This window comes from Aquarana catesbeiana, linkage group LG11, assembly GCF_042186555.1.
Source record: "Aquarana catesbeiana isolate 2022-GZ linkage group LG11, ASM4218655v1, whole genome shotgun sequence".
In the NCBI taxonomy this organism is placed as follows: Eukaryota; Metazoa; Chordata; class Amphibia; order Anura; family Ranidae; genus Aquarana; species Aquarana catesbeiana.
In genome coordinates this window covers 5475202-5497295 of record NC_133334.1, presented here as the reverse complement: position 1 = coordinate 5497295, position 22094 = coordinate 5475202, and the positions used below count along the sequence as shown (strand labels likewise).

The 22094-nt window shown below is 42.8% G+C and overlaps 1 protein-coding gene across 1 annotated transcript in view; it reads right to left on the bottom strand.

Moving 5' to 3' along the window:
- LOC141111817 (cGMP-inhibited 3',5'-cyclic phosphodiesterase 3B-like) overlaps window positions 1-17458 on the bottom strand; it is a gene marked incomplete at its 3' end in the record, with an annotated part of 131845 nt that extends 114387 nt beyond the window's left edge. The window contains 1 exon segment of the mRNA XM_073603966.1: window positions 16135-17458. Within this exon segment, the coding sequence (XP_073460067.1) occupies window positions 16135-16884 (750 nt within the window).
- Between the last annotated feature and the right edge of the window lie 4636 nt (window positions 17459-22094).

The following is a 22094-nucleotide window of genomic DNA, read 5'->3' as shown; positions in this document are numbered from 1 at the left end:
TGGAGCGCGGCGCAGCGTCGCAGGGTTGGGAGCTATAAATGGCAGGCTATGCCTGCCTGTCAGTCTGACGGCCGGTCCTTGACCCCCAGGTTTCTGTATGCTTACCAGCCTAGCGCCAGTTTGAGGTTAGTACTTACCTATCGTTTCACTTAAGTCCCGTACCCCCGGGCACCAACATTGGTCTTATCTAACATACTGGTTTGTTTCCCTGCAGTTGCCCTAGGCTAGGTGAACACGCTTTGTTTTGTGTTCACCCATCGCTTACAGTCCGTATTATCTTCCCATTTACCTTATGATGGCATCTGCCCTGCCCTGGGAATTCATCTGTGCCTACACTAGTACCAGGTACTTGTACCTCCCATTCACCTTAGTTCACACTGTCACACCCTCCTCTGTTTTCCCTCCCCTTCCTCCTCCCCCCCCCTTTTCCCTTTACCCCCCTCTCCTTCCCCCTTTCCCCTCCCTTCCCCCCATCCCTCCTCTTTCCTCCCCCCTCACCTCCCCCCCCCCCCCCCTCCAATTCTCCCTGCTCCTCCCCTTCCATCCCTCCCCTTCCCCCTCCCTCCCCCTTTTCTCCCCCCCGCCTTCCCAATCCCCCCCTACCTTCCCCCTCCCCCTTTTTCTCCCCTTTGTGTCCCCTAGCCCCAATCCTTTTCCCTCTTCCCCCTTCCCTTGTTCCCATCCTTTTACCTTTCATCTCTGCACGTTCACACCACCTAACACTATTGCCTTCTGTGTTTCAGTAATATTTTTTAACCCAATTGGTCACCATACGTATTCCTTTTTACTCCTTGCACATTGCAGTTTCACTTTATGCTACCTTTCACATTTTTTCACCAGGCACTCACCTTATCACCCTTAACCTTCCATTATTACCTCCACATCTTATGCTTCACTTCCGGTGTGTGGTTATCCAGGTCACTTATTACCCTACAATATTTATCCTATGCCAATTACCCCCGTCATTTTGTTAGTTCCCCCAGGTCGCCGTGGGAGATCTCCCTCGGGTGGTGGGGCCACGCGCCTGGGGCCTGTTGTGGACCTGGGTAAGCAGACTCGCCTTTGTTCCCCCCTCAAATTTGTATTACCCTGGTGTAAATGTTGATGCTGGAATATAATTTTACTTACTATGTATTTTGGTAAATTCCATTGTATTTTTTCTATTTGTCAGGTTCAGACTGTTTAGTCAGAATATAATCATCTCTAGATTCCCTCCTGATGAAGCGGTTTATGTCCGCGAAACTAGTCGAGGAACATGATATCTGAGATTTTGTGTTGTACTGTATACCAATGATCCCACTGGTGATATACTTGTACTTTTATTATGTCTTATTCTATTACCTTTGTTTTGTCTTCTGCATCAATAAAAACTATCATATTTTTATTTTTTATCGTTATATGCTTCACATTATTACCCACTATTATTGTACCGGAATAGTCCAATATGCTCCTGTTTTTGGTCGCCTGACTGGGGATCTGGCTTCCAACCCTTTTGATTATTGATTTCTGGATGATGGTACATGTATATTTGTTACTTCAACATTTCATTATAGAGGTCACTTAACTGATCTTTTTTTACGCTTACCAGGTTTGAGTTACAGAGGAGGTCTAGGGCTAGAATTATTGCTCTCGCTCTGACCATCGCGGCGATACCTCACATGTGTGGTTTGAACACCGTTTACATATGCGGGCGCGACTTCTGTATGCGTTTTCTTTGCTGCGCGAGCTCGCGGGGAAGGGGGCGCTTTAAATTTTTTTTTTCCTTATTTATTTTATTTTTATATTAATAAATTGTGTTTAAAAAAAAAAAAAAAAAAGTTGATCACTTTTATTGCTGTCACAAGGAATGTAAACATCCCATGTGACAGTAATAGGTGGTGACAGGTCCTCTTTATGGAGAGATCGGGGGTCTAGACCCCCGATCCCTCCTTTGCACTTCACAGTATTCAGAGCGCCGTTTTCGGGAAGTGACGTCATGGCGTCGCTTCCGTGTTTACAATTAGGAGTCTGCGTAAGCGGATTCGTTCCAATCTTTCTATAGCCGCCGGAGGCGGCGGATTGTTGATTGGGCCTCCCGGTGGAACGGGAGGCCCAGTAAGAGCGGCGGAAGGCAGCGGGAGAGGGGTACGTCCCGTCCCGCTCTTCCCGGTATAACAGCCCAGTGGCTTTTAGCCGCATTGTTATCCCTGGATAGCCGATCGCCCGCTCTAAAAAACTGTACCGGGATGATGCCTGCAGCTGTGGGCATCATCCCGGTATAGCCCCCAAAAGCCTACGCTCGGTGGGAAGGGGTTTTAAAGAGCAACTGTCATCTCTGTCCCGCAGCGGCTCCTCCTCTGACCCGCTGTCTACTCACCGACAGTCCCATTCACTTTAATGACACAACAAGGGGAGGGACGTGGCGGCAGCAGGTGATTGGACGCCCGCTAACAGGCGCTGCCATGATGGATCTGAAATGACAGGTGCTCTTTAGATGTAAGGACTTATTCTTGCTGGTAGTTAGAATATTTAATACTTGCGAACAAAATGAAGGTTTCCTATTTAGAACGATAAGCTGTCAGGTTAGTAAAACAGCGATTTCAGCACCAATTCAATCATACAGTTTGTAGTGTACATAGATTTGTAAAACAATGGGATTCCGGGAATATTCCTGAACTTTGTTTCATCTCATGGTTACTGTGAAATTGTGCGGATGCATCAGTGCAGTGCATGTTATCTCAGCTTGCAGAGCTTGGATTCATCGAATGAGTTTACCAAAAATGTAAATATTGCAGAATATACAGCCTCATGCTACATAACTAAGCCCCATTTCATGCTTAATAAACTAAATTATTGTTGTATCTTAAATAGAAAACCATCTTTAGATTGATCTTTACTCCAAAAGCATTTTATTAAAATAAATTTGATAAAAATAAAAAATAAAATCGATTTAAAATAAAAAATCAGATTTAAATAAAAAAAAAAAAAAAAAAAAAAAAAAAAGATTTTTTTTTTTTTCTAAATAATTGATTTATATCCACCTTGGATTACACTGCAGTCTATGGCACTCAAGTTGCATCCAGGTAGTGCAGGAGCCTTTTTTCAGGCCCGGTTCAGACTGGTGCGGTGCGAATTCTGCTCCGCATCCAAATCGCGCCTCGTTCATGCAAACCGATGCGGATGTGTAAGTTAACGACATCCCCGAAATCCGTTCACAAAACGCAGTGCGATTTGCAGAATCGGATCGCATGGGTGTGCGATGCGATTAAAAAAAAAAAAAAAAAAAGAGGGTCTTGCACGTTTTTTGATGCAGATGTGGTGCGATTTGAGACATACAGAATGAATGGCTCAAAATTGCACTGCTGCAGAATCACATGTGATTTGAACAGGAATCTGGTGAGATTCCTGTTCAAATCGCATGTGGTTCCGGCACCAGTGTGAATCCGGCCTACAGTTGCACAGTCTTGAACGGCTTCAATTGAAATACATGGACTGTGACTGTGTGGACACACAAAGTCGCATGACAAGTTGCACAAGTGTGAATGGGGCCTTGTGGTTAATAATATTATTATTGTTTGTTTTATTGTAACTATTATTTGTTGTTGTTACAATAAATATTAATAATAAAAATAGTAACTATTATTGTTATTATTATTTGTTGTTAGTAGTAGTAATAACAACAACAATACATAGTAACAACAAATAATAACAATAATAGTTACAATTAATAATAAAAATGGTAACCATAACAAATAATAATAGTTACAATAAACAATATTAATAATAATAACTATTATTGTTATTATTTGTTATGGTTAGCATTTTTATTAGTAATATTTAATATTTATTGTAACTATTATTGTTATTATTTGTTGTTACTATTTATTATTACTACCAACACATAATAATAATAATAATAATAACAATAATAGTTAAAATAAATAATAATAAAATTAGTAACAACAACAACGAATAATAGTTACAATAAAACAAATAATAATAAAAAAAGTATCTTTTCTTGTTAAAAAAAAAAAAATAATAATAAAAGTAGTAACCATAACAAATATTAATAATAGTTACAATAAATATCAATAATATTTCAATTGAAATACATAGACTGAAGGTGTGTGTGCAATTAATATGATAAAGTGGGGGGTTGGTTCTAGGTATATGTATTGGGGTAAAGAGGGAGGGTAAAAATGGGAGAAAACTAGAAGTGAAATCCTTGCGGGGTATATATATATACACATCTTGCAATGTTTTATGATGCTCCCTTTTTTTGATATTTATACATTTGGTATTGTCATGTATTTTATGCAGATATGAATAAAGATTATTAAAAAAAAAAATACATAGACTGTGAACACACAAGGGTGACTGGAGCCTCGTTGTTACTAATATTATTATTAACATTGTTTATTATTTATTGTAACTAATATTGTTATTATTTTTATCATTATTATTGTTGTTGTTTTTATTACTACTACTACTTATAGTAACAACAAATAACAACAACAATAATAGTTACTATTTTTACTTATTATTTATTTGTAACAACAAATAATAGTTACAATGAAACAAACAATATTAATAGTAGTAACCATAACAAATATTATTAATAATAGTTACAATAAAAAGTAACAATAACAAATAATAATTCTGTATGGAGGGACTGCGGCAGAGAGTTCCCCCGCCTCCTGCCAGCACATCCGCCCTGCAGCCCTCCGGCACTGCGCAGGTTAAAGGGGAGAGGTCACTAACACATCCCAGACATATGGAGTGCCAGCTTGCGTCACAGCTGCCTCTGAAACAGAACATTAACCCGCCAGTGGCACGCCGCGACCTTCTGACCCGCTACCAAACAGGTGATGTAAGGGAAGAGGGCCCCCTCCATTCTCACCCGGGGCCCCGACATCGGAACACGAAGCTGGCCAAGTTCTCCCTCAGATTTGGAATCTGTTCCAAACGGATCATTTGAAAAAATAAATGTAAAAAAAAAAAAAAGATTCCGCCAACAAATTCCGCCCTGGCATCAGCTAACGGTCTGACTCTTGCCCGGGATTAGTGTTTAACCAAAAAAAAACTGCAGCCCCTCTCCGCAGCTTGGCACCGGGAACTCGAGAGAGTTTGTGATGGCACCGCTTCAACATTTATTATGAACTCTCCATTGCTCCCTAATAAATGGAATGTCAGAATTATCAACCTCATCCTCCTCCTCAACATCATCCTCATCCTCTTATTCTACAGGATTTATGGAGCACCAACAGTTTGCTCAGCGCTGCACAAAATAAAGAGAAACACAACAGTTACCATAGAAACAGAAAAGTTACTTTTTAGACTTTTTAATACATTTAGTAACACCCGGCTACTATGTAACTTCTTAAAGCGGACCTTCAGTCATTTTTTCAACTTTCCGTCTATTAAAGCGGAGTTCCGCCTGGAAAAATTAAAATTAAAAGTCAGCAGGTACAAATCCTGTAGCTGATGACTTTTAATATAAGGACACTTACCTGTCCAGGTAGCCCCGCCATGGCGGCACCCCGAAGCTAACCCGTCCCTCGGCTCCGGGGTGCAGGTGCCGACATCCTTACTAAGGGAAACAGGAAGTAAAGCCTTGGTGGGGGGGGGGCACGTTGCGTTGTTTTCTCCACAGATTGCGGCAATCTTTCCCACGGAAGTGGGAGGACATACCTGGGTTTGACAGGTACCCGCTCCCCCTTGAAAGGTGCCAAATGTGCCACCGGAGGGGAGGAATCCGATCCGAAGTTCCATTTCTGGGTGGAACTCCACTTTAAATCTTCTGCCCTTGTTGTTGTTGTTTTAACTTTGGATAGTAAAACATTTTTTTTTGCCTGTAAATACCTTATACAGCCCACTTCCTGTTTCCTGTCTGGTCATTAGCCTAGGATTATAACATCATACACTGCTCTCTCTCTCACTCTCATGAGAGTTTGCCAGGAAGGGAGGGGGGGGGGGGGGGGGGAGTCATAAGAGGGCCAATGAGAGCTGCAGAGCTGGAGGTGTACCTCTGTATAAATCCAGGAAGTGAACAGGCAGCAGCTTCAGCTGCCCACAGTTAAAATGGCTGCAGCCAGACTCAGTGGAGGGAGATTTCTGCAGCATATTTGGCAAGTACAGAATGACAGTATATATAAAATAATATGCAAAGTGGTTGGAGGGAAGCTTCAGAATGGCAAAGATGTTAATTAATGGTAATGTTAATTACAAATTATGTGAGCAGACTGCAGTTCCTCTTTAAAGTAGAACTAAAAGGCAAAACTTTTTTTTTTTTGTTGGATAGAGTGGGCTTTGTTCTAGCATTGAAAACGGGCAGTTGGGTCGTGCTTTTGCCCCTTCCCAACAGCCTATCCAAAGCAACTAACAACTACTAACGCACCAAGCGGATGAGGGGTGAACTTGCAGCAGCTTTTTGTCAAGTATATATACATATCATTTTTTTTTTTTGTCATTTGAATATATATATATATATATATATATATATATATATATATATATATATATATATATATATATATATTCAAATGACAAAAAAGAACAGGCAGCACACAAGTGTAAAGAAGTGTTTAAAATGTTTGAATTGAAAAAAAAAATATATATTTTTTTGCTCATTTATTAGACTTTTCTAAAAAAAAAATTGTTAGTCCAAGATAGAAGTGATCCGGACAATTGTGTTAAAAACAAATAAATAAATAAATAAATAAAGCACAATTGTCCGAAGCTCTAAAAAGAAAAAAAAAAAATTGTCCGGATCTCTATCTTCTATCTTGCACTAACATATTTTTTTTAGAAAAGTCTAATAAATGAGCAAAAATATAAATAAATAATAAAAATAATTATTTTTTTGCTCATTAATTAGACTTTTCTAAAAAAAAGTCTTAATATATATATTTATTTTTTTTTTTACATGTAGCAGTTCTCAAAAACTGCACAAGCCCAATCTGGAGAAATTTTGTCCGGTTTTTATATTGGGATAATTATGAGTTTCCGGCGATTGTGTGACCTATATGGCAGACCCCGCCCCTCCGCATCGTATGCAAAAGGGCCTCATAAATATTTCAGGCTTCCAGGAGGCATGTGCGGAAGATGTTTAATCCCGAAGATCCATTAAACCACAACAAACGCCGAGGCCTGGAAACTATTTGAGGAGGGCCGAGCGTCTCGCAGGCTCCGACACATGGAAAGTGCGCCGTGCACGCTCGCAGCCCCGTGTGTGTGAACATAAATATTGCACGCTGTTTATCTTTGCACACGCTGGTTAAATATTGATCGGAGGATTTGCCTCTAAGTGGCCATTTTCCCCGAGCAGCTAATCACAGAGGACTTGGCTAAGTGCAGAGAGAGATTAATGCGAGCGCTGCACAGGGGGGAGGGACGGCCCGGGACGCACTTCCTGTACAGGAGCAGGGGCCCTTCACCGACCCCCCAGGACAGGGCCAACCACATAATATGAGACATCTGGTAACTGATCCTTCTGTGTATCCAGAAAAAAAAAATTTAATGTTTTTTCTAAATGAAAAGTTTTGGTGCAATTTATGCGTTTCTCTAGAGTTGCGTCGCATTCCAGAGTCGATTCTCTACACGTTTATATTTGTATTTTCTGGGCACCTTTCCTATGAGCAGAGTGTACTTCGCATGTTACAAAACCCACCATGTGCTCAATGTACAACGGGGGCCACTTACCCCTACGCAGGGCCATCTTTAATATTGCTTGGACCCGAGGCAAACATTTTCTTGGGTCCTCCCAAATCCACCTAACTATATGCGGGCAGTGGGGGCTCAAGGGGCAGCTGCTTTGGGCCCCACAACATAGACTGGGCCCGGGGCAGCTGCCCCTTTTGCCCTGCGGTAAAGACGGCCCTGCCCCTATGGAAGAGCGCTATAAGGCTGTACAATTTTTCAACAAACGCACAGACCAGCGGGACACTACGGCCAGGAACAGAGTACTGGGGGGAAGATTCTACATACAGAGTAAATCACAGGGGTCTGCCATTGGAGATCCGCTCCTGGGGAGCCCCCCGAACCCCATGGTGACATCAGCGCCCGCACCGTGTGTTCTCCGTGTATATACTGCGTATACCGGCTGAGCTTTCCATCTGAATGACTTCTTATACAGAGGTACATCAATTCACATATCATTCAGATACCAGTGATTGGGCGTTCTGCACATTGTAGGAAAGTAGAAGCATGCGCACAGGTAAAATGAGAGCGGGACCGAGTACCGGGGTTCACAACTATTCACTAGCAAAAACACCCTATGTGGCCGCCCTGAGAGAGAGACAGAGAGAGAGACACAGACAGACAGAGAGAGAGAGAACTATATACCCAGTATAGTGATACACAAAGTAACAAAAGAACACCCGGGATGCCAGTCATACCACCTACATGCTTTAGAGGCGCCACTCAATAATGTACACACTTTTGGGGGTGCTTCCAAAGAAAAATTCACATTTTAATGGTGCTACTGAGGAATGTAAACATTTTTGGAGGTGCTACTTATAAACAAACTTTAGGGGTGTTATTTAGGAATGTAAACACAAGAACTTCCATACAATTGGGGGTGGCAAGTACACACTTTTGGGGCGCCCTTCAAGAACCTCCACCCTTTAGGGGCGCCCTTCAAGAACCTACACCCTTTAGGGGCGCCCTTCAAGAACCTACACCCTTTTAGGGGCGCCCTTCAAGAACCTACACCCTTTTAGGGGAGCCCTTCAAGAACCTACACCCTTTAGGGGAGCACTTCAAGAACCTACACCCTTTAGGGGAGCCCTTCAAGAACCTACACCCTTTAGGGGAGCCCTTCAAGAACCTACACCCTTTAGGGGAGCCCTTCAAGAACCAACACCCACTAGGGGTGCTCTTCAAGAATCTACACCCTTTAGAGGTGCCCTTCAAGAACCTCCACCCCTTTAGGGGCACCCTTCAAGAACCTAGACCCTTTAGGGGTGCCCTTTGTCGTAATATGTTTCACTACACCCTTCAAGAACCCACACCCTTTTAGGGGCGCCCTTCAAGAACCAACACCCTTTTAGGGGCCCTTCAAGAACCAACACCCTTTAGGAACGCTCTTCAAGAACCTACACCCTTGAAGGGATGTTATCTAAAAACGTACAACCTTAAAGGGTGCCATTCAAGAACGTACACCCTTTTTGCGGGTGTCATTTTTTAACATACACATTTTAATGGATGCTGGGTAATAACGTGTACAATTTAGAGGGTTGTACTGAAGAACGGTCACACTTTAGGGGGGTGCTACTGAAGAACATACACCTTTTTAGGGGGGTGCTATTCAAAAACATACACTTTAGGGGTGCCCCTCAAAAATATACCCACCTTAGGGGAGCTATTCAAGAACATACAGATTTTCGTGGCTGCGCTCCTGATCATATTCATTTCATGGGTACCCCTCAAGTCTGTATGCAGTTTAGGGGGGGGGGGGGCCATTTAGGAACACACACGCTTGGCAGGTTGCTGCTCAAAGTACAAACTTTAGGGGAGCCCCTTAAGAACATGCACACCGTAGGAGCGTCACTCCTGAATGTATGCAATTTGGGGGGTGCCAGTAATCGCGGTTTGCGCTTTAGAGGGTGCAGGTGATGCAGGCTGGGGTGCGCTGTGATGAGCAAGTGTTGTCATAACCCCCCCCCCCCCCCCCCCGACATACTTCCTTATTAGCAAATGCAGTTTGAAAATGTATAAAACCCAAAAAAGTATTTTGGGAGCCCATCTGGGTTGGAGGGCCCCCCAATACTCTGACAGGTTATCCTGTGAACCTCCATACTTAGAAGGCCATCAGATTCCCGGGAAGAGGAAAGTTTGGGAATCTTCGCCTGCCCACGTTTAATGAATGTAAATGAGTCTCCTCCGGGCTCACATAGCGCTCGCGCCGCTTCGCTCGCAGCTCCCCTCGCTGGGGAAGTTTAACTTCATTTTTCCAAACACCACAAAAAGCCAATAAAAGTTGATCGCTGGCGGAGGGGAGGGAGGGGACACAATGACAGCGGGCGCACAAGGTAAACAAACGTCCCCTCCATGCCGAGCAGCTCCTGCAGGCCTTCCCATGACACCCTCCGCCTCTTATCTGACATTCCTCTCCGCCAGCAAAGCTGAAAACTTCTTCACACAGAAATCGCTACAGCCGAAAATTAACAACAACAGGCGGGATTGTCAGCGGGAGGGCGAGCCGCTGCTGAGGAACTACAAGTCGCAGCATGGCCACAACCTTTCACCACGACTCCGCCCAGAAGATGTGGTGCTGGAGTCAAGGAGGTACAAGAAGGATGGGCATGCTGAGTCTTGTAGTTACTCGACACTACAGCTCCCTTCACACTTGTGCGACTCCAAAGTCGTGCGATTTCCATTGCGACTTTGATGGAATTTTGGCCGTTGACTTTGGCTATGACTGTTGCATTGGTAACCTGAAGAAGCGACTTTCATGCGATTTTTTGAAAGTTTACATTGCAATCTATTATATTAAAATAATAATAGTAACAACGATAACAACTATGATAATAATAGTAAGGATATTAGTCAGGCTCCATTTACACTTGTGCGACTCCAAAGTCGTGCAACTTCCATTGCGACTTTACACTGCGACTTGGCTTTGACTGTGTTGCATTGGTAACATTAACGCTAAGATGTGACTTTCATGCAACTTTTGAGAGTATACTGCCGTCTATGGCACTCAAGTCGAATGAAAGTCGCATCAAAGTAGTTTAAGTCGCATAGATTTGAACGGCTTCCATTGAAATACATGGGCCGTGAATTGTCATGCAGCCTTATGTTTCCAAAGTTGCATGACAAGTCGCACAAGTGTGAATGTAGCCTCGTTGTTACGAATATTAATATTGTACTTATTATTGTTGATATTATTATTAGTAATAAATAATAAGAACAATAACAAATAACAAAATAGTTACAATAAATAACAATATTAATAATAATAGTAACAATAAGTCGCATAGATTTGAACGGCTTCCATTGAAATACATGGGCTGTGAATTGTTATGCAGCCTTATGTTTCCAAAGTTGCATGACAAGTCGCACAAGTGTGAATAGAGCCTCATTGTTACAGATATTATTATTATTGTTACTATTATTAGTAGTAGTAGCAATAATAATAATCATTTAAAATAGATAACAATAATAGTTATAATAAGTTGCATAGATTTGAACGGCTTCCACCAAAATACATGAGCTGCGACTTGTCATGAGACGATGTGTCCAAAGTTGCATGACAAGTCGCACAAGATTGCAGCCTCATTGTTACGAATATTATTGTTCTTATTATTGTTACTATTATTATTATTACTACTAATAACAACAAATAAGAAAGATAATAGTTACAATAAATAATAGCAACAATAACAATACTAATGATAATAGTAAAAATAAGTCGCATAGATTTGAACAGCTTCCATTGAAATACAACAAGGCTGCAACTTGTCATGCAACCTTATGTTTCCAAAGTCGCATGACAAGTCGCACAAGTGTGAACGGAGCCTCGTTGTTACGAATATTATTATTGTTGATATTATTAGTAATAATAATAACAACAAATAACAACAAAAATAGTTACAATAAATAATAGCAACAATAACAATATAAATAATAATAGTAACAATAAGTCGCCTAGAGTTGAACAGCTTCCATTGAAATACAAGGGCTGTGAATTGTCATGCGACCTTATGTTTCCAAAGTTGCATGATAAATCGCACAAGTGTGATTGGATCCTCATTTTTATGAATATTATTATTGTTGCTATTATTAATAATAATAACAATAAGAAATAACAACGATAATAGTTACAATAAATAATAGCAACAATAACAATATTAATAATAATAGTAACAATAAGTCGCATAGATTTGAATGGCTTCCATTGAAATACATGGGCTGCAACTTGTCATGCGACTTTATGTTTCCAAAGTCGCATGACAATTCGCACAAGTGTGACTAGAGCCTGAAGAACACAAAATTGTCCCAAATGTGCAACAATGTTACAGGAAGTTTCGGCATTCACCATTACATTCTATCTCACTGTGCTGGCACTTGTAGTTCCTCGGGATTACCAACACACTAGTAACAAAACTGCAACAACTCAAAACAATGTCTGTACGAGGTAATAAATGGGCAATGCTGGGACTTCAGAGATCTAAGAAGCTTGTATCAAGGCCCCCGAGGGTAGAAGGCATGCTGGGACTATTAGTGATCCAAAAGAAACTACTAATTATGTTGGGAATCCAAATTCTGGGACTTCTGGTCCCTCAAACTCGCTGCAAAAGGTACAACAACCACCAACATCGCCAAACTCGCAGGACTCAAAGTTCTTCACCTGCCCAATAAAAATCAAGCGCTGAAGTGGCCCAACGGAAGCCATGCTGGGACTTGTGGTGCCTCAAATATGCACCAAACTTACAACACATCTCATCTCTTTGCATCGAGCTGTAGAATGAGGACACTTCTATTTCTTTCACTTCTAGAACAGAAGGAATGCTGGGAGTTGTGGTCCTTCCAACAACTTTTTAACAGCAACTTCCAGCATTCTCTTCCCAACTAAACAGGGACACGCTGAGACTTGTAGTGCCTCAAAGATCTTACAACAACTACCGCGTTTTTACACAACAGCAGACATTGCCAGGCTGGGACTTGTAGTGCCTCACGCTTGTAACAAACCAAGAACAAGACCCAGCCTTCAACACTAGAGGGACCTGGGACTTGTAGTCTCCACAAACTTCGACCACGCTTGCACCAAGTCACATAGTGTTCTGTCAGACAGCAGAGGGCATGCTGAGACTTGCAGTTTCTCAAACTGTCAATAAAAGTTAGACAAACTGAACGTTCTGTGCTGGAATAAAGCCAGGTGGCCATGCTGATGCTTGTAGTTCCTCAACCCATGACCAAACAAAACAGACTGTCCTGGCAAGGCAGAAGGCATGCTGGAAACTGTAGTTCCCCAAGCAACATAGTTGGACCAGCTCTGAGCACTCTCTGGCACTGGATGGAAGGCCATGCTGCGGCTGGTAGTGCCTCCAAGTTCTAACATATGTTAAGTCTGCTGGGACCTGTAGTTATCCAAACAACGTCAGACTACCTGTGAGCAGTACACACTGGTATCTGTAGTGCAGCAAACATGTACCAAAGTTACAGAAGACTCAGCTTCCTACGCTGGAGGTCAGGGGGGCCATGCTGAGACTTGTAGTTCCTCACACTTATATGCAATTCCAGCAAACCTGCACCAAGTTGCATAGTGACCTGCCAGGGTGCAGGGGGCATGCTGGGACCAGTAGTTCCTCAAACAACCCAGTTAGACTATCTCTGAGTATTCCCCAGCCTTAAGAAAAAGGGCAAGCTGTCACTTTTAGTGCCTCAAACATGAAACAAAATAAAAATAACCCTCGGCTTTCTACACTGCAGCTCATGCTGAGATTTCTAGTGCCAAACGTACATGGCTTTCTACACTATAGGTCAAAGGGGACATGCTGGGACTTGTAGTCCATCAAACTCATACTAAGTTCTTCAAGTGTCCTGTCCGGGAGTGGGGCGCATGCAGTCCCATAAACTTCTACCAAACATGTGCTAAGTTCTCCTTGTACCTGTCAAGGTGCAGAGGCCAGGCTGGGACTTGTAGTCACTCAAACTTCTAACAAACTTGCACTAAGAGGTATGCTGGGATTTATAGTCCCTCACATTTCTCCAGACTTGAACTAAGTTTTTTCCTAGTGCTTAATAGCAAGATGGGGTCATTCTGGGACTTGTAGTCCATCAAACATACACTAAGTTCTCCTAGTGCCCTGTCAGGGTGCAGAGGCCAGGCTGGGACATGAAGTTCATCAAACTTGGACTAAGTTGCTCTTGTGACCAGTCAGGGAACAGGCTGCAGGCTGGGACTTTTAGTCCCTCAAACTCACACTAAGTTCTCCTAGTGCTCTGTCGGGGATCAGAGACCATGCCAGACTTTTCTCAAACTTGCACCAATGTTAAAAGCAAGTTTTCTACCCAAGAGGTCAGAGGGGTCCACACTGGGACCGTACTTCTAAACTTAGACCAAGTTATTTTAGCTGGTACCCTGTCCCTTGTAGTTCCTCTGTGAGCCCAGTTACACCATCTCCAAGCTTTCTATGGCACACTGTGACTTGTAGTCCCTCAAAGTCACACTAAGTTCTCCTAGTGCCCCGTCAGGGAGAAGAGGCCCAGCTAGGACTTGTACTTTCTCAAAGTTCTATCAAACTTGTACTAAGTTCTCCTAGTACCCTGTCAGCCAGCAGAGGATAGGCTAAGACGAAGTTCATCAAACTTCTACACAACGTATACGGAATTCTTCTTGTGGGCGGTCAGGGAACAGACTGCAGGCTGGGACTTGTAGTCCCTCAAACTTGCACTGAGTTCTCCTAGTGCCCTGTCAGAGAGCAGAGACAATGCCAGACATTTCTCCAACTTGTACCAATGTTAAAGCATGACGTCTACCGAAGAGGTCAGAGGGTCCATACTTCTAAGCTTAGAACCAAGTTCCCGTAGCTGGTACCCTGAGACTAGTAGTTCCTCGGTAAGCCCAGTCACACCATCTTCGGGCATTCTATGGCACACTGTGACTTGTAGTTCCTCAAACTCACATTAAGTTCTCCTAGTGCCCCTGTCAGGAGGCAGAGGAGAGGCTGGGACTTGTAGTTTCTCAAACATCTACTCAACTTGGACTAATTGTTCCTAGTCCCCGTCGGGAAGCGAGGAGATGTTGCGACTTTTAGTTTCTCAAACATTTACTCAACTTGGACTAAGTGCTCCTAGTGCCCTGTCAGGAAGCGAGGAGATGCTGGGACTTGTAGTTTCTCAAACTTCTACTCAACTTTGATTAAGTTCTCCTACTGCCCTGTCAGGGAGAAGAGACCATGCCGGACATTTCTCCAACTTGCACCAATGACAAAGCAAAACTTGTACCCAAGAGGTCAGAGGGTCCATACTTCCAAGCTTAGAACCAAGTTCCCGTAGCTGGTATGCTGAGGCTTGTAGTTTCTTGGTGAGCCCAGTCACACCATCTCTGGGCATTCTATGGCACACTGTGACTTCTCGTTCCTCAAACTCACACTAAACTCTCCTAGTGCCCTGTCAGGGAGCAGAGGATAGGCTTGGACTTGTAGTTCATCAAACTTCTACTCAATACGGACTAAGTTCCTCTTGTGGTGGGTCAGGAAACAGAGGAGAGGCTGGGACTTGTAGTCCCTCAAACTCACACTAGGTTCTCCTAGTACCCTATCAGGGAGCAGAGACCATGCCGGACATTTCTCCAACTTGTACCAATGTTAAAGCAAGACTTCTACTGAAAAGGTCAGAGGGTCCATACTTCTAAACTTAGACCAAGTTCCTGTAGCCGGTACCCCGAGGCTTGTAGTTCCCCGGTGTGCCCATTCATACCATCTCCGGGCATGCTATGGCACACTGTGACTTCTCGTGCCTTAAACTTGCATGAAGTTCTCCTAGTGCCCTGTCAGGAAGCAGAGGAGGAGCTGGAACTTGTAGTTTCTCAAACTTCTACCAAACTCGTACTATGTTCTCCTAGTGCCCTGTCAGGGTGCAGAGGCCAGGCTGGGACATGAAGTTCATCAAACTTCTACTCAACTTGGACTAAGTTCCTCTTGTGTCAGGTCAGGGAAGAGAGGATAGTCTGGGGCTTGTAGTCCCTCAAACTTGCACTAAGTTCTCCTAATGACCTGTTAGAGAGAGGAGACCATGGCGGACATTTCTCCAACTTGTAGCAATGTTAAAAGCAAGACTTCTACCCAGGAGGTCAGAGGGGTCCATACTGGACCAGAGGCCAGGCTGAATCTTGTTGTTTCTCAAACTTCTACCAAACTCACACTAAGTTCTCCTAGTGGCCCGTCAGTGAGCAGAGACCATGCTGGACATTTCTCCAACTTGTAGCAATGTTAAAAATAAGACTTCTACCGAAGAGGTCAGAGGGTCCATACTTCTAAACTTAGGCCAAGTTCCTGTAGCTGGTACCCTGAGCCTTGTAGTCCCTCGGTGAGGCCAGTCCCACCATCCCTGAGCTTTCTACAGCACACTGTGACTTGCAGTCCCTCGAACCCCTTGTAGTCCCTCGAACCCCCAGCCAAGCAGCCATAAAAGGAAAGGTGCACCTACCTGCTCTCGGGAGATGCAGGGCAGAGAGGGTCTCCGGTTCATCTTGCCGCTTCCATAGTAGGTGTTGGAGGACTCCCCCAGGGACACACAGCTTGACCTCCTCCGGGGTCTGATGACGGGCACCTTGTCCTCCAGTGGGGTTCCACTCCTTGGTGGGTTCTCTTGGATCTGGAAGCCATGGCAGAAGCAGAGGGCCAGTAGGGAGCCAACCAGCCCCACCAGGCAGCCTCCCAGGGCTCTGAGGGCATGGGGCACCCAGCTGAGGCTGGTGAGGGAGATGAGCCACACCAGGCTGGAGAAGAGGAGCACCAAAACACTGTGCCCCAACCGGAGCGCCTGCCACAGAGTCAGCCCCCCCACACACAGCAACACCACCAGGAGCCGCACCACCTCCCCGGCCCCCGGCAGCAGCACATCCCCGCACTGACAGCACACCGGCAACGCCAGGAGCCACACCGACCCCCCGGGGCCCCTCAGGGCCCGGCACAGGTAACAGGTCAGGAAGAAGAAGGCGCAACCCAGACTGAAGAGAGGACTGAGAGCCTGCGCCAAACTCTGCGCCCAACCTGAGCCCTGCCAACAGGCGGCGGCCAACGCGGCTCCTCCGGCCCCCCACACCCCCCACCACCGCCGGCCCCCGGGCCATGCGGGCCACCAGCGGCCCCCGGGCGGGTCCGGCTTCAGAGGGGTCACCGAGCTCCTGACATAGCCGTTCCGGAACCCGTCCGGGGGGGTGTCCGCGGTCTTCATACCGCCACCCGGTGCTTCATATCGTCCCGCCGCCCCGCATCGTGCGACCGAATCCCCTCCGCTGTCTGCGACCGACTCCTCCCCGATCCCCTCCGCTGTGTGCGCCCCACTGCGCGAGAGCCGGCCGACGACTGCCTGGCGCCCCCTGCTGGACGACCGACGCCGTGCCGGGGCGCCTCCCCCCTCCTACCGGACACCGTGCCGGGGCGCCCTGCTACTCCTCCTACCCCCTCCTACCGGACACTCTGCTACTCCTCCTACCGGACACCGGGGCGCCCTGCTACTCCTTCTACCCCCTACTACCGGACACCGGGGCGCCCTGCTACTCCTTCTACCCCCTACTACCGGACACCGGGGCGCCCTCCTCTTACCGGACGCTTCGGGACTTCCTACCGGAGAGATTATACTCCACTAATACTACTGTACTCCTATACTGTACACGGGACTTCCTACCGGAGAGATGACTTTCTAATACTCCACTAATACTAAACTAAAACTACTACAATACTTCCCTATACTATACATGGGACTTCCTACCAGAGGCATGATACATTGTATTACTCTACCAATACTTCACTAATACACTTCTATACTATACACAGGACCTCCTACCAGAGAGACTATACTCTACTTATACTCCATTATACTATACTCCTATACTGTACTAATACTCCATTATACTATACTATACACTACTAATACTCCATTATACTATAATATACTGTACTAATACGCCACTATACACTGGACATCATACTGGAGAGATGATACTTCACTAATACTTCACTAAACTCTACTAATACTCCACTATACTTCCCTATACTACACATGGGACTTCCTACCGGAGGTATGATTCATTGTATTAATATACTAATACTTCACTAATACACTTCTATGCTATACACGGGACTTCCTACCGGAGAGACTATACTCTATTACTCCCCTAATACTATACTCCTATACTGTACATGGGACTTCCTACCGGAGAGATAACTTTCTAATACTCCTAATACTATACTTTACTATACACTGGACTTCCTACCTGTGAGACTATACTCTATTACTCCCCTAATACTATACTATACTCCTATACTGTACACGGGACTTCCTACCTATGAGATGACTTTCTAATACTCCACTAATACTATACTAATACTACTACAATACTTCCCTATACTATACATGGGACTTCCTACCAGAGGCATGATACATTGTATTACTCTATTAATACTCCACTAATAAACTTCTATACTATACATGGGACTTCCTACCGGAGAGACTATACTCTATTACTCTACTAATACTCCACTATACTATACTGTACTAATACGCCACTATACACTGGACCTCTTACTGAAGAGATGACACTCCACTAATACTTCACTAAACTCTACTAATACTCCACTATACTTGCCTAGGCTATACACGGGACTTCCTACCGGAGGGATGATACATTGTATTAATATGCTAATACTCCATTAATACACTTCTATGCTATACACGAGACTTCCTACTGGAGAGACTATACTCTATTACTCCCCTAATACTATACTCCTATACTGTACATGGGACTTCCTACCTGAGAGATAACTTTCTAATACTCCACTAATACTATACTTCACTATATATGGGACTTCCTACCGGAGAGATGATACTCCACTACACTATACTATACTAATACCCAACTATACTCCTATACTATATACAGGACTTCCTACCAAAGAGATGATATACTCCACTAATACTTCACTATACACTATACTTCTACTAATACTCCACCATACTTCCCTATGCTATACACAGGACTTCCTACTGGAGAGTTGATACTTCACTAATACTGTGATAATACTATACTATACTCCTATACTATATACAGCACTTCCTACCGGAGAGACTGTACTCTATTACTACACTATACTCATGAATACTATACTCCTATACTATACATGGGACTTCCTACCGGACTGACTATACTCTATTACTCTACTAATACTCCACTATACACTACTAATACGCTACTATACTCCTATACTATACACGGTACTTCCTACCAGAGTGATGAAACTTTCCATTACTCTACTAATACGCTACTAATACTCTACTATACTTCACTATACACAGGACTTCCTACCAGAGCGATACTCTATTACTATACTAACTATTCTCTGCTAATACTCTACTTTACTCCACTACACTATACACGTGACTTCCTACCGGAGCAATAATATTTTTTATTACTTCACTAATACTCTACTATACTCCTGTACTATACATGGGACTTCCTACCAGAACAATGACTTACTCTACTCTAATTGTACTCTACTAATACTGAACTATACTTACCTATACTATACACGGGACTTCCTACTGGACTGACGATACGCTATTACTATACTAACCATACTCTACTAATACTACACTATAGTATTACTTGGGAATTCATAAGGGAGCGATGACTTACTATACTATACTAATACTCTACTATACTGCACTATACTATAGTAGACATAGGACCGCCTACCAGAGCAATACTATTTACCTTACTCTACTAATACTACACTACACTGCTATACTATACACAGGACTTCCTACCAGACTGACAATACTCTATTACTCCACTATACACCTCTACTATACTTCCCTATACTATACATAGGACTTCCTACCGGAGTGGTGATAATTTATTACTATACTCTACTAATACTCCACTAACTATAGTCTACTATATTACACTAATACTCTACTATAGTAATATTCTACTATACTAATAATCTACTATACACAGTACTTAGTACTGGAGTATTACTCTATTACTTTACTCTATTGATACTCTACTATACTCCTATACTATACAAGGGTCTTCCTACTGGAGCAATACTCTTTTACTATACTAATACTCTACTTCCCTATACTATACACCAGACTTTCTACCGGAGCGATACTCTATTACTGTACTCTACTAATACCAGGGCTTTTTTTCAGGGGAACTTGGTGAAACTCAGTTCCACCACCTCTGGCTCAGACCCTTTGGTGCTGCTCACCACAATCACTTGTAAACACAGAAGTCTGGTTTCTGTGTTTACAAGTGACAGCTCTGCACTCTGTATGTAATGCAATCCTAGTATTTAATGTCCCTTTAAGACCCTCCTATTGTTTTCATGAAATTTGACTAAATACACCCACTATTTGATGTGATTTGGAGGGTGTGTGTAGGGGGAGGGGTTTTGTGGGGCCGTGGTTAGGTTCCAGCACCTATTGTTTGAGGAAAAAAAGCCCTGACTAATACTATACAATATTTCCCTATACTATACACCGGACTTCCTATAGGAATCATACTTTGTATGACTTACTATACTCTACTAATACTCCACCATACTGATGATACTTTGTGTTACTCTATTACTATACTCTACTAATACTATGCTGATACTACATTTCACTATACTATACATGAGACTTCTCACTGGCCTCATAGTTTCTATGACTTACTATACTATATTAATACTCATAATATATACTCCACTATACTATACTAATACTATACACGGCACTTTCTGGACTAATACTTTGTATCACTCTATTACTATACTAATTCTATACTCTACTCCAACATACTATACTCCACTATACTATACACTGGACTTCCTACCGGACTGATACTTACTATACTAATACTATATTAATAGTATACTATGCACAGGATTTCCTACTGGGCTGATACTATGTATGATTTACTATATTATACTATAAATACTCCCTCTGGACATGGGAGTTTCTACGTGAGTTATATTTTGTATGACTTACTATACTAATACTATACTATACTCCACCATACCATACTATACTATACTATATATACTCCCCCCCAGACACTGGACTTCCTACAGGCGTTATACTTTGTATGACTTACTATATTAATACTATACTATATTATATATACTTCCTCCTGACATGAGACTTCCTACTGGAGTGATACTTTGTATGGCTACTATACTGTACTCAACCATACTATATTACACTAGATTAATAGTTTACTATACCATACTATATATACACACCCTTCAATCACAGGACTTTCTACTGGGCTGATACTTTGTTTCACTCTATTACTATACTCTACTAATACTATACTATACTGATGCTACAATCCACTATACTATACTACACACAGGAGTGATACATTGTATGACTTCCTATATTCCACTATACTATACTATAATAATACTTTATCATATACCTCCTTCAGACACGTGACTTCCTACCTGGGTGATACTTTTTATCATATACTATACTGATACTACACTCCACTGTACTAATACTATTCTATACTAATACTATATCACTTCAGAGACAGTTATTCCTTCCCAGGATACCTTGTATCAGTCTATTACTATACTCTACTATACTAATACTATACTATACAGCCTCTCCAGACACAGGACTTCCTATCACAAATACTTTGTATCACTCTGTTACTATACTATACTGACACTATACTGTATTTCCCTTCTGGACACGGGCCTTCTTACCCGGGAATATAAGTTATATCACTCTGATATTTTATTACAGTATACTGATAATATACTCCACTATACTGTACTATATATACCCCTCTACGGAAACAAGGCTTCCTACCATGAATACTTTGTATCAGTTTTTTTTTACTATACTATTCTAATACTATACTACCCTATATACTATACTAACACTATATTATACACTATACTATATTATATTAATACTATACCACATCCCCCTCTGAACATGGGACTCCCTAACAAGGATACTTTGTATTGCTCTATACAATACTATACTGTTATTATATACTACACTAATAATGTTCTATACTATATACCCCCTCCAGACACAGGACGTCCTACCGGGGGTACTTTATATTACTCTATACAATACTATTCTATTCTATTCTGTACTCTATTCTACTCTGCTATATACCCCCTCTGGACACAGGACTTTCTACCACAGAAACGTCGTATTACTCAAAATTTTACTACGTTATATTCTACTCGCTACTATGCGAGGATATATTATATTGTATTCCCCCTCCAGAAATGGAACTTCCTACCATGGATACTTTGTATCACTATATACTATTCTATACTATACCATTATAAACTATATTATTATATACTTTACTATACTCTGCCTCTGGAGCTCCTACCACAGATACTTTGTATCACTCTATAATATAC